We start from the raw sequence: 20,755 nt of genomic DNA, 5'->3' as shown, positions 1-20,755 counted from the left end.
TTTTAAAAAATGAATTACTGAGGATTGAACCCAGTACCTTCACATAGAGCGACATTACCAACTCTTTAAAATTTGTAAAATTATTTTTCATTTTGAGATATGGTCAAACTAAGTCACTCAGTTGCCTAGGCTGGGCTCAAACTCGGGATTTTCCTGACTCAGCCTCCCAGAGTGCTGTGAGTAAAGGTGTACGCCACTCTATACCTTTTTTTTTTTTTTAAGAGTAGGAAAAATCTACTGAGAGAAAGAAAGCTTCTGCCTAAGAGAGACAGAAGGGGGACTGGAAAGTGGGTTGCCCATGAGCCCCACGGTTCAAAGATGTTTTATACAGCAAAGCCATGTGGTGAGGCGGGTACAAAGTGGGACAAAACTAAAGACCCATGGAAATTTACAAGGTGGGCATGAGGGGACAAAACCATGACCAACCGATAGGATTACAAGTACAGTCACCCAGGTGATATTGATTAAATGGGGGTCAAATGGGGGAGCGAGTCACTAGGAGGCGTACAAGGATTTTCAGTAGGGGTGGGGGTCAGGGATATTTCCTGGAGAGGCTGGGTTAAGACCTGGGCCCCCCACCCAGGTGACTGATACCTGTTTAGAATGTCAGTCACTGGTGTTCATCCTACATGGGTGAAAGAGTGACCATGATTTTTTTTTTTGGTACCAGGGATCAAACTCGGGACCTTGTGCTTGTGAGGCAGGCGGCGGAACCACTGAGCTAAATCCCCGGCTATACTTTCTCTTAATAAGACAATAAACAATGTGAAAATACAGAAATCAGTCTATTATAAAAGAGAAAAAAAATCATAATTTTACTGTTCAAAAATAAATTATTAATATTTTAGGTGGATTTCCTTCTGGTCTTAAAATATTATATATTATCAATTAGAAAGGGAATCAAACCCAATCTATAATTTTGAATTCTTTTTTATTTCACATTGTGGTTCATGTTTTTCGTGAATTAAAAACCCTCTACGGGCTGGGCTCAGTGGTGGGATTCTTGCCTAGCACACATAAGGCCCTGAATTGATTCCTAGAACCATAAACAAAATGAAACACAAATTCCCTAACTATCATCCATTCTTTTTTTGGTACCAGGGATCAAACTTGGGTCCTTGTGCTTTCAAGCCAGGCAGTGAAACCACTGAGCTACATCCCCGGCCCTACCACCCATTCATAATGGTTAGAGTCGCTGCCCTGTGGGCAGGACAGAATTTATACTGCTGCTACAGTGCAAAGCATTTTAGGTTGCTTCCAAGCTTTTGTAACTCTTCAAAGAGGAATTACTGGGGTAGGGAGTAGCAGTTTTGGGGGTGCTATGCGTGTTTCTTAGTTTTAGTTTTTTTGTGTGTGGTGTTACAGATCAAACCCAGTGCCTGAAGCACAGTAGGCAAGCACTCTACCACTGAGCTGTATTTCCAACTCTAGCAGATTGTAAGAGTACAAATTATACCAAAAAAAAGAAAAGTAAAGTAAAAAGCCATGGGGATGCAGCTTAGTGGCAAACTGCCCTTGGGTTTGATTCCCTAGTACCACGAGAAAATTTAGCAACACAATTTAACTTGTGATTTATTTAATAGCTTACTTTTTCTTTTTTTTTTTTGGTACTGGGGACTGAACTCAGGGCCTTGTACTTGTGAGGCAGGCAGCGGCACAACTGAGCTAAATCCCTGGCCCCTTAATAGTTTACTTTTTAATAAATTATAACTAAAACTCCTAGAAAAGTGTGTGTGTGTGTATGTGTGCACTTGTGTGTTTTTGACCTGGGGACTGAACATAGGGCCTTGTGCATGTTACGCATGAGCTGTACCACTGAGCTAAATTCTCTGCCAAGAGTATTTGGCAAATGCTATTTTTCTACATTAACACAAAGTTTAAAACCAATTAAAAAAAAAAAGCAGGGCTTGGGATTTAGCTCAGTGGTTTTGCTGCCTGCTGCGCAAGCACAAGGACCCGAGGTTCGATCCTCACTACCAAAAAAAAAAAAGCAACCAATTTAAAGCAGGACATGGTGGCACACATCTATAATCCCAGCATTCGGGAGCCTGACACAGGAGGACTGCCACAAGTTCAAGGCCAACCTGGGCTGTAACAGTGAGTTCAAGGCCAGCCTGGACTACAAAGTGAGATCCTGTCTCAAAAAAACCAAAAATAGAAAACTAATTTAAATAATTCTTGAACAATGAGCAGACTACATTTAGTGTGAAATATTCTGAAGTCTCTATGCCCTTTTTATCAAAACTATACATGAAAATAGCCATTTATATAACATAAGGAAAACAATCCTCAAAATATATTAAGAAAAAGCAGGTTCTCCCCACTTCTAATATTCAAAAGGAGTTTTAAACTCCCCATTATCTCACAGATAATGCAGGCAAAATGGATCTTAAAATATTTATCATTCAAGTTTTTTTTTAAGAGTATCATACTTACTGTGACATGTGGGGCATCTTTTCCCTTTGTAGGAAAATCTGCTTAGTGTCATATCAAAGTCTGTTATTATCTGTAAGAAAAGGGAGAAGGGCGTTATCCACCACCACCACCTGCAGGCGTCTCCCACATGCACCCTGCTGCAGGACACCATCTTCACCCTGAGCTCTCTGCTGCTGTCCACCCAGTCTGGGGAATGACTGACTACAGGTGCTCTCTTAACTGCCCAGCTTTGTCACCAAATAAATCTGTACATCAGTATAGGAATTTTCAATTGTTGGTGATTTGGTTATTCTTCTCTCTAGAGATAAAACACTGCAAGAATTTTGGCCAACTCAATGTACAAAAATGCACTAGAAGAAATAAAATGCATGAAGTTCTTAGTTACTGACAAGTTACATGCTAGATTTAACTTGCTCACTAAGGACAATACCTACGAACACAAAGAAATAGTCTACTAGCTGTTAAAACTTAAGAGACTGAGTTAAAAAAAAAAAAAGAGAGACTGAGTTAAGTATTATTTTTTTAGAAAAATACTGTAATTTTTTGCAGTAATGCAGATTCAAACCAGGCCCTTCACAATGAGGTACATGCCCAGCCTGCCTGCCTGCCTGCCTGCCTGCCTGTCCATCCGTCCATCCGTCCGTCTGTCCAGCCAGCCGGCCAGCCATTTTGAGACAAGGCCTCACTTTGGCACTAAACTGTCCAGGCTAGGCTCAGACTTGTGACCCCCAGCCTCTGCCTCCCAGACTGCACCATCACATCTAGGTAAAAACAGAACTAATCTGTTTCTATTCAGTATTTACAGTATCAGTTTAATTTACATTTAAAATTTTTTTTTTTTTTTTTGGGTACTGGGGATCAAACTCAGGACCTTGCACTTGTGAGCCAGGCACCGGAACCACTAAGCTAAATCCCCAGCCCTAAAATATTCTTTAAAAGAGAGAATTAGAAAACTTGGGCCGGGGATTTAGCTCAGTGGTTTCGCCGCCTGCTGCATAGGAGCGAGGGCCTGAGTTCGATCCCTGGTACCACAAAAAAAAGAAAATTTAAGTATCTCCTAATAAGGTTATTTTAACAATGACTTAATTAAAATATGGAAGACTTAAAATTATACACTTTTAACTGTTATTCTTAAAATGGTTAAACACTTGTGCATGACATTAGTTAATAAAATAATAAAGAAAAGTTGGGGGCTCAGTAGTAGAGGGCTTCCTCAGCGCACACAAGGACCTGGAGTCAACCTTCAGTGCCCAAAACAAAACAACAAAAAAAGAAGTCTAAGTTCATCTCAAAGTTACTAATTTGCGTTTGCATTTCCAAAAAGAGCAATACTGCTTTTTAAGCCAACTCTAAGTATATGTATATATTTTTAGATTTTACATTTTTTACAGGCAAAACCCTATTTAACTTTGCTTTACACAGATTATCTCAATAGGAGAGGAGAGGTCTGCTGGACCATTGAGAATAAAACCTTCCTAATGATTGCTTCTTGATAATTAGTCACCTGAAGTTTGGCAGCTCCTCCTTTGATAAGACCACAGATAATTTCTTCTACTCTTGTGGGGTTCTTGATGCGAACCGAACTTCTCTGGAATTCTGGCATCTAAAAGGCAAGAAAGAAATGACTTTGAATTCCTCCTTCCCCAGGCTCCTTGGATACCCAGCAGAAGCGCCCCTGCCTGAGCATATGAATGTGGTGAGCGCTCACCGGTATGTCTATCTAGTGGACAGAGGTACAAAGGGACAGCTCCAAGGCAAAGGTGCTCACTTCAGATTAGTGAGGCTCTGGGTGGAGTCCCAGAAGTGCAAGAAAAACAGGACACCAATTGTGGTTCATTTATTATATTTTTTCTAAGCAGACCAATAATTTACTCTTGGCATTGAAATTAGGGAAAATAAATGGAAAATAAAACTTGCCTAGTTTTGCTATTTGAAGATCAACTAGTAAATATTTTCACGTTTCCTATTAGCTCCATAAATATTGTTTTATTTCATTTTCATTACATATTTTTGCACCTGGCTTTTATTATTTTTTTGGTACTGGGGATAGAACTTGAGACCTTGCCCTTGCAAGGCAGGCGCGGTGCCAGTGAACTACATCCCTGGGCCTGCACCTGGCTTTTAAAAATATTACATATAGGGCCGGGGATGTAGTTCAGTGGTTCTGCTGCCTGACTCGCAAGCACAAGGACCCAAGTTCGATCCCCAGTACCAAAAAAAAAAAAAATTACATATATAGGCCAGGGATGTAGCTCAGTGGCACCAGACCTGCCTGGCAAGCGTACGGTCATGAGTTCAATTTTGGATATGGGGGGGGCAATTACCTATATACTTATAAAAATGCATTTAAACTGGGCATGGTGGCATGTATCTGTAATCTTGCACTCTGGAAGGCTGAGGCAGGATTCCTAAGTTTAAGCCCAGACTGGGGAACTTAGTGAGACCCAGTCTCACAAAGTGGCCTGGGGACATAGCTCAGAATGAAGGCACTGGGTTCAATGCTAACTCACACACATACACACAGAGAGTATTTAACAAAATCCATTAAACAAAACAGAACCCTAGAAGTGAAGAAAGAATATGTGAACTCTGTGATAAGAGTTATTCTAAGAACCCTTTTGCTTACAATTCAGTCAGTTGGCCTTGGCGGCACACACCTGTAATCCCAGAACTCTTGCAGGCTGAGGCAGGAGGGTGGAAACTTCAAACGCAGCCTGGGCAATTTAGCAACTGAGACTGCCTCAAAATAAATAAAAAATGGGCTGGGATGTAGCTCAGTGTGAAGGTCCTGGGTTCCATTCCAGCACTGGCAGGGGCCGGGGCTAAGATTCAGTTAGTTTGTAGCTGGGCATGGTGGGCTATATGTGTAGTCCCAGCTCCTGGGAAGGCTGAGGCAGGAAATACACTTAGGACCAAGAGTTTAAAGGAAACCTAGGCAGCATAGCAAAACCCTGATCTCCTAAAAATTTTAATTAATGTAACTTAAAAAATAAAGTATGTGGGCTGGGGATTTAGCTCAGTAGTTCTGCTGCCTGTCTTGAAAGTGCAAGGACCCGAGTTCGATCTCTGGTACCAAAAAATAAAATAAAATAATAAATAAATAAATAAAAATAAAGTATGTGATGGGCCAGGGATGTAGTTCCGTCGTGCTGCGCCTGCCTAGCAAATGGAAGGTCCTGAGTTTAATCTCCAATACTGAGGGGAAAAGAAAAGAAAAAAATAAACCTTGGAGCTGGGGAGGCCGGGTGCATCCCCACTGCTGCTGTCACTCCTCACAGCCCGCTCACCTGTGCTTTGTCTGCCCCTGCTGGTCACCACCGCCAAGGCCAGCCCGCAGTGGAGACACCCTGCGGCCCACACGAGCTTAAGTAGCCCAATTCCATACAATGGCACACGGAATACCAGATTTGCAAGTTTTAAAGGTTGACAGTGAGTCACCAGCTTACTCATGCATGGAGGATGAAGATGATGATGACTCTGACGTTGGCCATGTGAGCCAAGGTTCCTGTCACAGTGAAATGGAGCAAGAATCAACTGATACAGACACAGGGAATGCAGACCTCCTTGATTCAGATGACGAAGAAAACAGCAATGTTGAGAGCATATTTGACTGGTTAAAATGGTCCAAATGGTCACGCAACCAAATGGAATGATCCAGTGTTAGAACTATGTCTGAATACACCACTAGGATCTTGACCCGGCTGAACCTATTGGGCAGAATGCAAGCACTACCATTCAACGTTGGAAACTGTAACAGTTGAAATGCTACAAGATGTTGTGAAATACCGTTCTGTAGGCACCAATGGCTGTACTCAGAAATCTATTTATGATGACACCTCACTAGCTGAACTGAAAGCAGTCATAGGTCTGCTATACTTAGGGCTTTCTCAGGTACCCAAAGGAAAGCAGAAACAATGCACTGTGTGAGCCTGAGGTTTGTAGAACAGAGACAATGGGGAGATTTGGTTTCCTTCAAAACCGCCTGAGGCTTGGGCCGGGGATTTAGCTCAGTGGTTCTGGCGCCTGCCTCGCAAGAGCAAGGTCCTGAGTTCGATTCCTGGTATCAAAAAAAACCCAAAACAAAACAAAACTGCCTGAGGCTTGATGACAAAATTACCTCTAAGACAGAAAAAGAACTGATAATCTGGCTGCTACCTGCTCCTGAGAGATTTGTGAGTAATTGTCAAACAATTTTACACACCTTCTGAATACAAGACCATTGATGAACATCTTGCAGCCTTTCGTGGTCACTGTAGCTTCAGGTAGTATATGCAAAAAAAATTGCTTCAAAATATGGCATAAAAATTTATACTCTTGTGAATGCGAAGACTTATCATGCTTTCAGTTTAGAAATTTATCCTGGAACTCAGCCACCAGGTCCTTATTCGTATATTGATAAACCAAATGATGTTGTGAACAGACTTGTTGCTCCCATCTCCAGACTAATCGGAATGTGACATCGGACAACTGGTTTACCAGTTTCCAATCAATGCTACATTTGCTAACAGAGCACAAGTTGACCAGCATAGGAACCACACACAGGAACAAAGCAGAAACTCCAAATGGAACGATACAGTTTTAAAACAGAGAATTGTATAGTACAATCTTTGAATTTCAGAAAGATGTAACATTGACCTCACATATGGCAAAGTAAAACCAACTGATACTGCTGAAGTCAACACTGCACCATGATGGAAATATTCCTAGGGAAACGTCAACATCATGGAAGCCTGAGATGGAAACCGTCTACAACAAAACCGAAGGCAGAGTAGATGTTGTTGATGAGTTACGCAGCAACTATGAAGTCACTCGAAACCCAGAGCGTTGGCCAATGGTTATGTTTTACTGTATCCTAAACATCTGTGCCCTACAAAAAAGGACAGGAAAACAAAACATATGCACTATCGGTGTAAGCAATACTTGTGTGGAACATGCAGCTGTCATGTGTGGAGACTGCCTTGGGTGTGACAGTTGAAGCCGAGATTATTTCTGTGTTTAACTTGTGTAAGTATTTACATTGTAGTTCACATAGGTTTTTATTTCTGATGTCATCTTTTAGGTTTTTTAAGCAAGTGAACAGCTGATGTGAAAATGCTGATGTCTGTTCTAAGTGCTCATTACATAGTTGACATTTTACTGATATCTTATTTTCCTGCTAAGTGCATGTTGTACAATATCGTAGGAAGCTCCTGACAAAACAGGAAGACAAGAGAGGTGCCAAGAACGGCCTGCCACCCGGAAAGGAAAATAAGCACATGTGTTGTCAGTGTGAGCCAGATGTGTGCATGGAACATGCAGCTGTCATGTGTGGAGACTGCCTTGGGTGTGACAGTTGAAGCAGAGATTATTTCTGTTGTAGAGTTCAACTGGGGTTTTCATTGTAGTTCATATAGAAATTTATTTCTGATGTTATCTTCTAGGTTTTGTAACCAAATACACAGCTGATGTGAAAATGTTGATGTTTATTCTAAATGTGCAATACATACTAAGAATTTAAGGCCCAGGGATTTAGCTCAGTGGTTCCACCGCCTGCCTTGAAAGAGCAAAGTCCCGAGTTTGATCCCCGGTACAAAAAAAAAAGAATACTTTATTTTGTTGATATTTTATGTTCTTGTAAACCGCACAGTGTATAATATAATAAGAACCTCCTGACAAAACAGCAAGACCAGCGAGATGTCAAGTATGTCCTACAAAAAGGGCAGAAAACCAAACATATGTGCTGTCAGTGTGACATGGATGTATGGAACATGCCTTTGTGTGCAGAGTGCCTTAGGTGTGATAAGTGAAGTAAAGATTATTTTTAAATTTTTGCTTTGTATTGTCCTAATCCTAAATTATTTATTTATTTATTTTTGGTACTGGGGATCGAACTCGGCTCCTCGCACTTTTGAGACAGGTGGCAGAACCACTGAGCTAAATCCCCAGCCCCTAAATTATTTATTAACTGCTCTTGCCATAAATTTTACAACTTATTTCAAGTTCAGACAACTACCAGAAAGTACTGGCTGGCCTGGAATTAGGCTGTAACTCTGAGCTGCTCCACAGCCTGGTGTAAGAGCTGCTGTTTCCGCCCCGCCTCGAGCAGCGGGACTGACACAGGCAGTGGACCGGAGGAGCACCACGCCCCCTCCCCAGGACACAGCACGGGGGAGGCCCGAGTGGCCAGCAGTCAGGGTTCCCGACTCCTTGTATCGCAGGATCTTGATGGATTTATGTCCTTTTATTTTGGGCTGACAGTGCCAATATTAACATATGTCATGTGTGCTGGACATAAAAATCCTCTAGACTTGTCTTTGCAGTAAACGGGACCAGGGAATTCTGTCAGACCCCACACTGCTCCTACACAGGGCTAAGACTAGAAAAGGCAGTGAAGACGGAGTGTTCCGAAGCCCGGGAGAGGGTAAGAGTGCACAGAAGAGCAGCGTGCACTGTGAGATCTCTGCGGGAATGAGAGGCCGACAGACCACACCCTGGTGCTGTAGACCCACAGCTCGGGGACAGGATCACCCGAGGTGGGTGGCCCTGACTCAGGGGCCTGTGAACTACCGAAGGTTATCTAGGTATCTACCGCCCACCGCCTGCAGTACTGCGGCCTGAGCCAGGGCACACGAGGCAAGCGAGTCTCCTGACTGCAGCCTGCTCTTCCCTCAGCCCGAACTGCGGACACCCAAAGGGTCTGCGTTAGCAGACGCGTTTCCAGCACAACACTGCCGCTTCCCGCGAGGGTCTACACCAGTGCGCCCTGCCCAAGGAGGCCGGGAGCTCCAGCCCCAATGTCGCCCAGCGCCTGCTCCTCCCCAACACTACCTGATGGCTTTCCCGTAAGACGGCTTGGTCTTTTTATCACAAGTCACAGAAATTGTTAGCACTGTATTATAATCAAATTAAGAAGTTTTCAGGCAACTCAGAATAACTTGCTATTAAAAATTTCAGGCTCGGGCTGGGGATGTAGCTCAGCGCCACCATGGCTGCCTGGCAAGGGCGAAGTCCTGAGTTTGAGCCCCGGGACCAAAAAAAAAAAAATTCCAGGCTTTTTTTTTTGAGACAGTCTGGCTTTGTAGCCCAGGCTGGCCTTGAACTCTTGTCAATCCTCCTGGCCTCAGGCTTCCGAGTGCTGGCATTACAGGCTTGTGCACCATGCCCAGCAAGGCTGATTTCTGCCAGACCAACCACTGTAAGACTGGTTTATTCTACATTACCACAGGCAAGGCAGAGCCATGGCTGGGAGGCGCTCAGATCAAGGTGTCTGTCAGGACACACATGACTCCTGGCTCCAGACAGAGAAGGGTGAGGACCCAAAGCCTGGGGGGGGGGGGGGGTAAAGGACGGTGACTTCGGACAGAGGCGCAATGGGGTGGGAAACAGCGGTGGGAGGAGGGAGGATGGATGATTAGGGGCAGACTGCTCTCCTCCACTCAGCACAGACATGCTCCTACACTGATGTACCTCTCAGAACCTGCAGCACCAGCACTTACTGAAATACTCTAGCCTGCAGCCCAAGAAACAGCACCCGAGCCTGCAGCATGGGGATGTGGAAGAGCATCTCGACATCAGAGTGCGCTGAAGGGGCATGTTGGATTGCATCCCGTGCTTTCCCTGGTCTCACTCTCCATACTCCTCCTGGACGGACATAGGCCTGCTCTGGTGGCACATAAAAGGACATTAAACAAGCCCAAAAGCACTTCAAGTCAGAAGAGCAAGTTATTTTGAACTGTCTGAAAACTTTCCAATTTGATGATACAATGTTATGAAAAATAAATAAGCCCCACAAATGTTCATCATCTGTGATAAGGCAAAGACTTCTGAACAAGCTGATTTCAAAATATTAGTATTTTACTCACAATCCAACAGCAGTTAGATTTTTTTTTGGTACCGGGGATCGACTGAACTCGGGTCCTTGCACTTGCGCGGCAGGTGGCAAAACCACTGAGCTAAATCCCCGGCCCAGTGTTAGATTTTTTGTCATCGTATCATGGATACATTAGGACAAGACAAAAATTAGTATCTCCATCATACAGTTATAAAATTTCTGAGCTCTTCTTGATATCATAAATCCAATAATAATGTCCTAGACATTATCCTATTATCCTAATTCCTGGAATAAAATGATAACAACTTCAAAGTTTGTGTTTATAAAGAATGATTTTAAAATCTTAAATTTTTATCATTGTTGTTCCTAGTACCTGGGATTGAACTCAGGATCTTGCACTTACAAGGCAGGTGTGGCGCCAATGAGCTACATATCCTTGGCCTTAAAATGTTAAATGTTGATTTAAAAAGGAATTTAACAACAAATGCATACTATTTATAAAAATGCATTGTTAATTCTTTTTTTAATTGTTAATTCTTAAATTAAGAATAAAACACAAAATCAACTAAGGGTTAAAAAGTTCACTATGGACAGATGGTACAATTTGTATTTTATTTTATTTATTTTTTTAATTCAATACTTTTTTTTCCTTTAATTCACACTGTACTTCCATGGCTCTAGCTACTTTCCATTCAGATTTGGCTGGGTAGCCTTGTATGTTTCTAGGTACTAGCAGCAAGATTTTAGACCTTGCACACAGCACCAGGCAAAGTGCAGTTACAGATCCAAATCAAGACGGCCACACGACTCAACTGCAATCCACTGTGTTCATCTATGCCCAGCGCAAGTGGTGGAGCTGTTCCCTCTGCCTCACCCCACTCCTCCCCACGTCAGGACTACGTAGGGGCCGATACAGCCTCTGATCCACCCCTGGCCACCTTGGAGCCTAAGGTTGAGGGGTGGGGAAGTACCATGGGTTTGGGAGGATGGTCCGGTCCATGCAGAGAGTGGTCTGGCCCTAGAGTGTAGGGTAAGGAAATGTGGGGAGCCACATTCTTTCGTTGGCAAACATGGTTACTTTTACTGTGGAGTCTCTGCAGCACATGGCAACCAAGCCCAGGGCTAACTCCCCAGACAGAGCCAGCTGTCCTGCCTGGGGCATGTGCTGACAATTTGTATTTTAACTAGAGAAAAATATCACTTGTACTTTTATATATGTTTATCTAAGTTTTTTATCGTTTTTTGGTACCAGGGATCAAACTCAGGACCTTGCACTCAAGAGGGGGGCGACGGCACCATTGAGCTAAATCCCCGGCCCATATCTAAGTAAGTTTTTAACAACCTTAATATTATCCTCTATTTTTCTGGCAATGGCCTACATAAAAGTTAGCTTAAATAACCCAAGAATCTCAGAGATGGCTCAAGGAAATATTACTTATTTCCATTGTTCACATTTCGTACTGGTATTAGATCTCAATACTACACTGGCACAAAGGAGTAAGCACTATAATATTTATGTAACTATGTACACATGAAGCATAGGTTTAGCCGGGTGTGGTGGGGTACACCTGGGATCTGGGAAGCTGAGGCAGGAGGACTGCTGTGAGTTCCAGGCCAGCCTGTCTATGTAGAAAGGGCCCATTTCAGAGGAAAAAGAAAAAAAATAAAAGCAGCATAGGTGAACAGTCATCTATCCAGTCTAGTACATTTCATTCACCTACACAAACAGATGACTGTAATGTATTTGAAAGGCTGTGGCTTACCATTTCATTTTGCTGTTTGTTTTTAGAGAGAGTCTTGCTGTGTGGTTTAAGCTGGCCCTAAAGTCACAATGTAGCCAGGCTGGCCTTGACCCTGTAATCCTGCCTCCCCCTCCAGAGTACTGGAGTACAGCCCTTGTTCCCATTTTTAATGATAACCATCTTTTCTGCCTACCACAGGATTGGCCTATCTCTACCTGAAGGAAGAGAAGGTCAAATTCATCCATCCACCCCCAGGTACAGTCAGTAAGTGTAAGCAGAAGAGTCCGTGAGACATGCATCTTTCACGCAAGGGGCACGTTCTCTGACACAGACTGCGTCGTAGGAACCTGAGCACCTAACACACTGCCCAGAGTCCAGGTGAAAGGTGAGAAAAGCAGAGCACAAGAGGAGCAGCTACGGCAAGGCCAAAGGAGGAACTGCGGAAGCGAAGCAGGATTTGGACCTGCTCGGGTTGGAGAGGAAGCTAGGTGTGCAGTCGAATTCTGTTCGGAACTGAACTGCACCCAGAAAAAGAGGCTTTGCGACAGATCTAAAGGGAGATTTGGAGCCAGCTCACAAGAGGAATTAACAGTCTAAGTTCTGAAAAGGTCTATCAACATTTTTTGAAGGAAAAAAATCCAAAGTAAAAATTGTATAAGTTAATGCAAATGATAGTAAAACAAAGAAACAAAAAACACACATGCTCTTTTGGCTTGTTTTCCTTCAGCAGTCTGAGTAACTGTGGGCTGAATATACTGTAATTGCTTCTAGAAGAGACACAACTTGGAGGGCCCCAGGAACAATACATGACAGAAAGAAATTAGATAGAAAATAGATAGAAATTACATTTTTTTAATGGAGGGAAATTCCTACATCACCCATATTCATTTTTTTTTTGGTACCAGGGATCGAACTTGGGACCTTGAGCTTGCCCTTGCGAGGCAGGCGGCGGCACCACTGAGCTAAATCCCCGGCCCCTCATTTTGTTTTAAAAAAATCAATTCAAACCATTTAGCTCAGTGGTGCCGCCGCCTGCCTCGCAAGTGTAAGGTCCCGAGTTTGATCCCTGGTACCCCCGCCCCCAAATCAATTCCAAGAAGAAAATAAATTCTAACTTGATTTAATTCTGTAGGTAAACATATGTTCAATCCCAATGAATCAAATGCCAATCATGCAACAGATGCAAAGATCAAGTCTCTGTTTTTAGGCTGAACCACAAAAGCCTGGCAATAGTGATGCTGGACACAGAAAGGGAAAAAGAAAACAATCTCCATATGCTTCGGCCTAACAACTAACTGACTGAAGACTTAGTCCCTGCTGAGTCAACTTCTGCCTTCAATCATACATGGCTGAGGAAAGGTAAACTGAGATTTATTAAGTGTGACAAAGCTATCTACTTGCTAAGTCATGTTGTAATTTACAGGCAGAAAAAAAGCTGGAAAGAGTAAAATTTTAAAAAGGAACTGAAGCTCAAAAAAGTAAACAAGATATCACAGAGCAGTCCTCTTCAAACAGGGCTCCAGGGTGATCCCGGTGCTGGTTCCAACTGGACAGGAGCAAAAGTTCTGGACAGTAGCGCCCAGAGAGGTCACCACAGGTGACAGTCAGGTCTGCAAACCTCATACGCTGTCAGAAAGGACCCTGAAGCTTTTTACCATAAAAACAGTAAATGTCTGAGGTGATCTAAACATCACACAAATGTATGTATGTATCAAAACAGCACACGGACCCCCTTAGTATGTACAATTTTTAGGTGTCAGTTAAATAAAGAAAAAGAAGGATTTGGGGACTATGGAAAACTGATGTAACTTTTTCCCCACATACATGAATAAACATGCTACTAAGTGTTAGCCTATCTAGAAAATTACCGTTCAGTGAGTGCTGCGAGAACTCTACCCCTTCCTCACTGTATCTGGGCAAGAACAGAGACAAGGGCGTCACACTATGTCTCTGCTGAGGTCACTGTGCTCGGCCGACGGCCTCACAGCCATGAAACGATGAGCTGAGGCTGAGACCAGCTCCGACCTCAGTGCCTGTGCGCCCCCGCCCAGCCTGCTGTCTGTCGCACAATGAACGCTATTCTGCGAGAGTGTTTTAAAGATGTCAGTGCCTGCCATTTTAAATTAGAGCCCTAAGAGAAAACATGCTTCTCGGTATGGCTTGCGCTGTGACTGAGCAAAGAAGCTTGAGCATAAAAATGATACACGGTTTGTACATTGAGCAGCAGCTCCAACATGTTCTCCACCTCAAGTGAAAACATCCCACAGAGCACACACAGCAGTGCATGCCTGCCATCCCAGCTACTTGGGGGCTGAGGCAGGAGGATGCAATTTTGAGGGTAACCTAGACAACTTAGTAAGACCTTGTCTTAAGTGAAAGGAAAAAAAAGCAGGCTGGGAATGAAGTTCAGTGGTAGAGCACTTGCCTACCATGCACGAGGTCCTGAATTCAATCCCAAACATAGCACCCCTAATTTTTCAAAGATTGAAACTGAATTTAGAAGCATTCCGCCTGACACCATGACCCACACATATAATCCCAGCACTCATCAGGCTCAGGCATAAGGGTCAAAATTTCAAGTCCCACTTGAGCAATTCAGCGAGACCTTGTCTCAAAATGAAAAATAAAAAGGGCAGGCAGGGGATATAGCTCCAGGGTACAGTACCTCTGGATTCAGTCCCCAGTACTAGCAGGGGGAGGGACACAAGCATTTGAGTTTCTACTGTATCTCAAGCACTGTGAAGAAAGATATGTTTAAAGCTTCAGTCCCATACTTATCTGGTTAGAAAGGAAAAATTGGTGAAGTTTCACCTTTAATAAACGGAACTGGAAATAATAAAATACCCACCATTTTCATATGTACAGCAGACTCTTGATTAGTCATTTCTTGGTTATCCAATCTTCTGGATTTTCCCAGGTGGTATCACAGCAAAAGAGAGAAAAAAGGCACATGTGACATACATAAAATTCAGGCTCTATTTATGTATGTTAATGACTTACTAAGACAATACTTTTGGTATGATTTAAATACTAAGGTATTGGAGCTATCTTTTCTTTCCTAAGAAGCTCAGCAAAGGATTTACCCTATGTAGCAAAGTTCTGGACTGAAAGTATCACATGAAGAGCTTGAAGCCCTTCTATAAGAATTTATAAGGTACAGGGCCGGGGATTTAGCTCAGTGGTTTCGCCACCTGCTGCACAAGCACAAGGACCCGAGTTCGATCCCTGGTACCAAAAAAAAAAAGAATTTATAAGGTACAAGAAGATCTAAATAAAGAGTTAAAGTAAACAAAGCACAATTATTAAATGCTTATAGCTTTTCTTTGATACTTAGTATCTATAAAAGGGTCTAGATTTCTCAAAAGGCACTAGATAAGAGGATTTTATTAGCCTGAAAAAGAATGTGAAAAATTCTACAAAACTACCACACAATTTGGGAAACACTTTAAAAGCCTAAAGGTAACAGAATTCAAGCAGGGAAGAATTAAACATGTTTTAAAACCTGGAAATACAACATATTTTTCTTATACACAGCCAGACAGCACAATTCCTTCCTGGCCTCTACCCCCACCTGTGGCTCTTTCTGGAGCATTCATTTTTAGTTTAAGGAAAAATGATTTATTTGAAATAATTACTTAAACAAAAGATGTGGTGTCTCACATCTGCAACGCCAGCACTTGGGCTGCTGAGGCAGAATTGTAAGTTTAAGATCAGCCTGGACAATTTAGCAAGATCTTGTCTGAAAGCAAAAAACAAACACCAGACAGACAAATTTGAAAAAAAACAACAACAACAAAAAACTGATCAGAAACTTGATAATGGCCTGGACATGGTGGTACACACCTATAATCCTAGCTACTCAGGAAGCTGAAGCAGGAGGATTGCAAGTGTCAGGCCAGCCCGGGCAACTTAGCAAGACCCTGTCTCGAAATAAAAACAGCTGAGGGTGTAGCTCAGTGCTGCAGTGCTTGCCTGGCATTTGACAGGCTCTGGGTTCAATCTCCAGTACTGACTAAAAAAATTGATAAAAAGGCTTGCTTTTAACAATTGATGGATACTATGCAAATGTCAGCTGAAGAGCTTTCATTCTTCCCAATACTCACTGGCAACCTCACCAGAATTTATTCTCGTTCAAACATAATCGCACATGAAATGATGACTGCAATCCTACAGAAATCACTTCGGATTGGTACCAATACAAAAGTGTAATGTCTGCGTCCTGGCACCATCCAAAGAAAGACACTGAAAAAGAGGGCAGGGTATTTTTAACCAGCAGGCCTGTAAACCTATACCTGGTATATACAAAGCTCTGGCTGTGCCAGTCATCTGTTGCAGATGCTCCAAGAGAAGAGTTGTTGGAAAAAATGCACCAGGTGTGGAAGACATGTTCAAAAATAGAAAAGGAATACTATTAAATTATGAACTCTCTTCAAGAAAGTCTGGACTCTAAATGGAAAATGGAAAAGTGTGAAAACTAGAAATACTTGTTTTGTGTGCTTTCAGTAGTGGTTAAGGTCCCTACAGTAGCAGAGTTCATTACAAGGAGTGTGTAGAAGAAGGATACACACGGAGCACAAGGTAAGCACACCTCACTGAAACAGCATAAACTTAAGTGAAATTTACAGTTGTGGTATGTCATTCTGAGATAAGAGTTTATAAACTGATTAGTGAATACTGGTATGTTTACATAAAAATGTACTCACTTTATAACAAGTCTTAAAATATCTAAATGCAGACTGAATATATATTTTTTTGGTACCAGGGATTAAACTCAGGTCCTTGTGCTTGCGCAGCAGGCAGCGAAACCACTGAGCTAAATCCCCGGCTCCCAGACTGAATATTTTTAAAGTGCTATTTGACTGTCTTATGGGAAAGGGAAGATGAAATCTGTTACTAGAGCTTTAAAAGTTGTGACTGTTTTGATTTTGATACCTGTAAAAACATGGCAACAGGGCCAGGGATTTAGCTCAGTGGTTCTGTCGCCTGCTTCACAAGCGCAAGGACCTGAGTTCGATCCCTAGTACCAAAAAAAAAAAACCACATGGAAACACTGAGAGGTAGTGAAATTTTGAGTGGTAAACTATTACTTATATAAGAAAAGGCTTATCTAATAATAATATGGAAAGGGTATCAGCAATGGTACTAAACACACAATAAATCCCTTTTATGGCACTTTTCCAGCTACCAATACTATTTGTCTTAGGCTTGGGTTTTAAAATGTCACTTTCAAGTGTCACTGGCACAAGGAAAACCAAACTATAAATTCATTTTTCTCTGTAGGGTTATAATAATTTTCCTGGGAATATTTAAATAATTTTCCCTAAACATATTTTTAATTCAGCCATGAAAAAATACAAAAACTGGAAAGTGAAACTACCTTGATACTGACATAAAAAAATGAAACTGAACAGTGGTGGGGGGAGGATATAGAAGGAGAGGAAAAAGTAAATTTCAAAGGCCAGTTATTAAAAAGAAAAGGCTGGTTATTTAGCAACTGGCAATTTATACCACTTTTCTCCAATGATAAAACAATTCAGTCCGACTTTTAAGGACACTTCAGAGCTTGGAGTACATCCCCTACCCTACCCTACCCTCCTGAGCTCACCAACTCCATCAGCCTGGCAGCTCTACAGAGATGAGTACACTAAGGTATGCAGACATTAACGAACGTGCACTGGTGACGCTCGAGGCTCACAGTTCCTCTGTCCTTGACTTTGTCCTCCAACAACAGCAAGGTGGCCAGCAACATCCAGCACTGTAGGACTTGGACACAAGCTCTCAATAAAACCAAATAAGGGCCAGGGGTGTAGCTCAGCAGTGCCGCACCTGCCTGGCAACCACAAGGTCCTGAGTTCAATCCCGAGCACCGGAAAAAAAAATTCCATCAATAAATCCAAATAACTGCTTGAAAAGAAACAGTCTGCTGCACAATCTAATTTGTGTGATTTAAAGAAAAAATACAGGGCTGGGGATTTAGCTCAGTGGTTTCACTGCCTGCTGCGCGAGTGCAAGGACCAGAGTTCAACGCTGGTACCAAAATAATTAAACAAACAAACAACAACAACAAGAAAAAAATACATTTAAATCTAATACAGTAATAATGATCTAGGCTTTCACTGTGAAAACATTTGATTCTTCAGGGTATTGCTCACATATGGGGGGAGGGGGAGTGCTGGGTCTTGAATCCAGGGCCTTGGCATATTGGGCAAGTACTCTGCCAGGGAACTTTATCCCAAACCCTGCATGTTTGAATCTTACTTTTCAATATACCAGTTGTTATCTCAACAATTCAACTTTTATCAATTCATAAAATATAATAGTATAATCCCAATCTGTAATATCCAGGGTAAGACTCATAGGTACAAAATAACAATTTTTATTGCCAGCCCTCATAGATTATTTCTTTTCCTAGTGACACAAAGTGTGGGGCTTTCAGTAAAACTGAATCACACAGCAACTGAACAAAATCAGAACTTAAGAGTGTTTTCCCCAGCTTGGAAAGAAACTTCTGGGGTTATTTTGCTTTTGGCTAACATCTACATATTAAACAAGAAACCCTTAAAATTACAATATGTAAAATGTAATTGTTAAGCCTAAGACCCTTGAATCTTTTACACACTCGTATCTTTGCAAACTACAAAGAAGTTATGCACTACACTGAATCACTCTACTTTTATTTTCTAATTTGTATTTTACAATGCCCCAACCTTTAGCAAGATAAGAATCCAGCAAGAATCATAAATACAGGAAAAGCACACTTACCCTGCTGCGAGCTGGACAGGCTATGCCAGCAAAAGAAAATTCTTCCTGTTTGAGAAGTACTAATATAGCCCAAGGTGCAGGGGCGGGTCCAGAAGCCCTGGCTAAGCCCTATGCAAACAGCCCTTCGAGGCACCACCGCACATGCGTCACTGTGCTCCAGGGACAGCCCTACTGGCTGTGAGCCAGTCACCAGCCTACAGCACATCGAGTGAGAAGACACCACCGGCTCTCACGAGAAGGTGAGCCCTGCATCAGAACACAGGCAATTAAGTGGGCAGAGGGAGGCGGAGCCCTACACTAATACCAGACACTGCTGCCTATGGTGCTGGAGTTTAGCAGGTGTTTCCGACAGGCACACTTTTCTGTATGAAGGCGGAATTTCAATGCAGAGAGCAACAGACCAGTTTGGGTGCTGTTGCTGGAGATGGGTGACCCACTGGGGGATGGAGAGGGCAACACTATGCAGAGCTGTGGCTCACTAGGGCACAGCTTCACTTTTGGAAGACAGAGAAGTTCGGAAGGTGGAGGGTGGTGGGGACCGCAGGACCACAGTGTCAATGTACTCGATGCCCCATACTGTATACTCCGAGTTAAAAGGTACCTTTGAAATTATGTGTAGTCTACCTAGAACTAAAAATAAAGATTAGCTCATTTAAGCCCCATGAACAAGACCTGATGCATGGAAATATGGTCAACAGAATGTTAATAATGTGTATTTAATGGTGCAGTGGGATTTAAGAGATTTTTAGGTCTTCTTTATACTTCCCTATGTTTTGTGAACTTCAGTAAGACCATACCATAAAATATGAAAACCAGCAGGGCCCGCTGGGCAGACCTTTAATCCCCACTACTCATGTGGCTGAGGCAGACAGACTGCGAATTCCAGACCTGCCTGGGCAACTTAGCAGGACCTGGAGTCTGAATAAATAATAAAAATGGCTGGAACATGGCTCAGGAGTAGAGCACTCCTGAGACCAATCATTCCCAGTACTGTCACCACCAAATGCAAAAAGCAAAAAACCCCACCAAAACTAAGCTAATCTTTATTTAGTTTGTTTTGGGGGAGTTTTTTGGTACTGGGGATCGAACTTAGGACCTTGTGCTTGCGAGGCAGGAGGGAGAACCACTGAGCTAAATCCTCGGCCTGCTAATCTTTAATTTTAAAAACAGGAAAAACTGGGTGCAGTGGCAGGTACCTGTATCCTCAGCTGCTCAGGAGGCTGAGCCCATTTTGGGGTTATCCTGGGCAAGAGAACAAGACCCCCATTTCATCAAACAAACAAACAAAAATAATTAGAAAGAAGTTCCTTTTTTGAAATGTCTTTTTTTAAAAAAAAGGGAACCAGCCTGGCTTGCAAGCAGAGTAGGAAGATAGCAATCACAGAAGGCCAAGACCTGAGAGATAAGTCAGTCCATGGGCTCCAGGAAGCTTTATCACTCACTGCGAATAGGGCTAAGCCATGCTTATGTAAATAAACCTTTACATCAGCTCTACTAAGAAACTGAACCCAGCCAGTGTTTTAGTAATCAAACTGGGAAGCAGCATTCTCCATTAAGAACAACACAATTTTAAGCTGTTTTTAGGGAGTAGGAGATAGAGTCTTTCTATGTTGCCCCAGGTAGCCTCTAACTCCGGGGTTCCAGTGATCCTCCCGCCTCAGCCTCCCAAGAAGCTGGGACTGCACGGATGTGCCACCATGCCTGGCTTTTAAAAATGATCTAGAGTTTCCTGAATTTGGCAATTACTGAATGTGGAAACTTTTTGCACTATCTTAGTAAGATGAAAGATTTGTAATAAAATATTCCCCTAAGAGGAAAACCTCTTATCTAATTAGCAACAGGGGCTCACAGCAGCAAAAGTGCTCCATTTTGGAAATATTTCTGTATTACTTATGAAAGTACTGGCCTGTCCTAAATCCCGTCAACAACAAAGGATGTTGGATTTATACTAGACAGCCTTCTTGAAGTGCTCTTTGGAAACCCTTTGACATACCAATTTTGTGTC

At 42.5% G+C, this 20,755-nt stretch overlaps 1 protein-coding gene and 1 long non-coding RNA gene across 7 annotated transcripts in view; one reads left to right on the top strand and one right to left on the bottom strand.

The window, feature by feature from the left end:
• Nt5c3a (5'-nucleotidase, cytosolic IIIA) overlaps positions 1-20,755 on the bottom strand; it is a 54,042-nt gene that overhangs the window by 7,987 nt on the left and 25,300 nt on the right. For 2 of the 6 annotated variants that reach the window (XM_004872199.4, XM_087210115.1), the window contains exons 2-4: positions 14,837-14,891; positions 3,941-4,039; positions 2,437-2,506 (exon numbers count right to left, since the gene is read on the bottom strand). In XM_004872199.4, the coding sequence (XP_004872256.1) occupies positions 2,437-2,506; positions 3,941-4,039; positions 14,837-14,872 (205 nt within the window). In that variant the 5' untranslated portion in view covers positions 14,873-14,891. The other 4 variants (XM_087210114.1, XM_004872198.4, XM_004872197.4 and 1 more) reach the window with 4 other exon arrangements.
• Positions 10,852-12,685, top strand: LOC147828381 (uncharacterized). Its single transcript, XR_015450893.1, has 2 exons — positions 10,852-11,572; positions 12,187-12,685. It is a non-coding gene; the product is annotated as an uncharacterized LOC147828381 (long non-coding RNA).

The sequence above is a fragment of the Heterocephalus glaber genome, unplaced genomic scaffold, assembly GCF_053883595.1.
Source record: "Heterocephalus glaber isolate CG9 unplaced genomic scaffold, H.glaber_assembly_v1.0 deba00001111, whole genome shotgun sequence".
Taxonomy (NCBI): domain Eukaryota; kingdom Metazoa; phylum Chordata; class Mammalia; order Rodentia; family Bathyergidae; genus Heterocephalus; species Heterocephalus glaber.
This window is presented reverse-complemented; position numbering and strand designations above follow the sequence as displayed.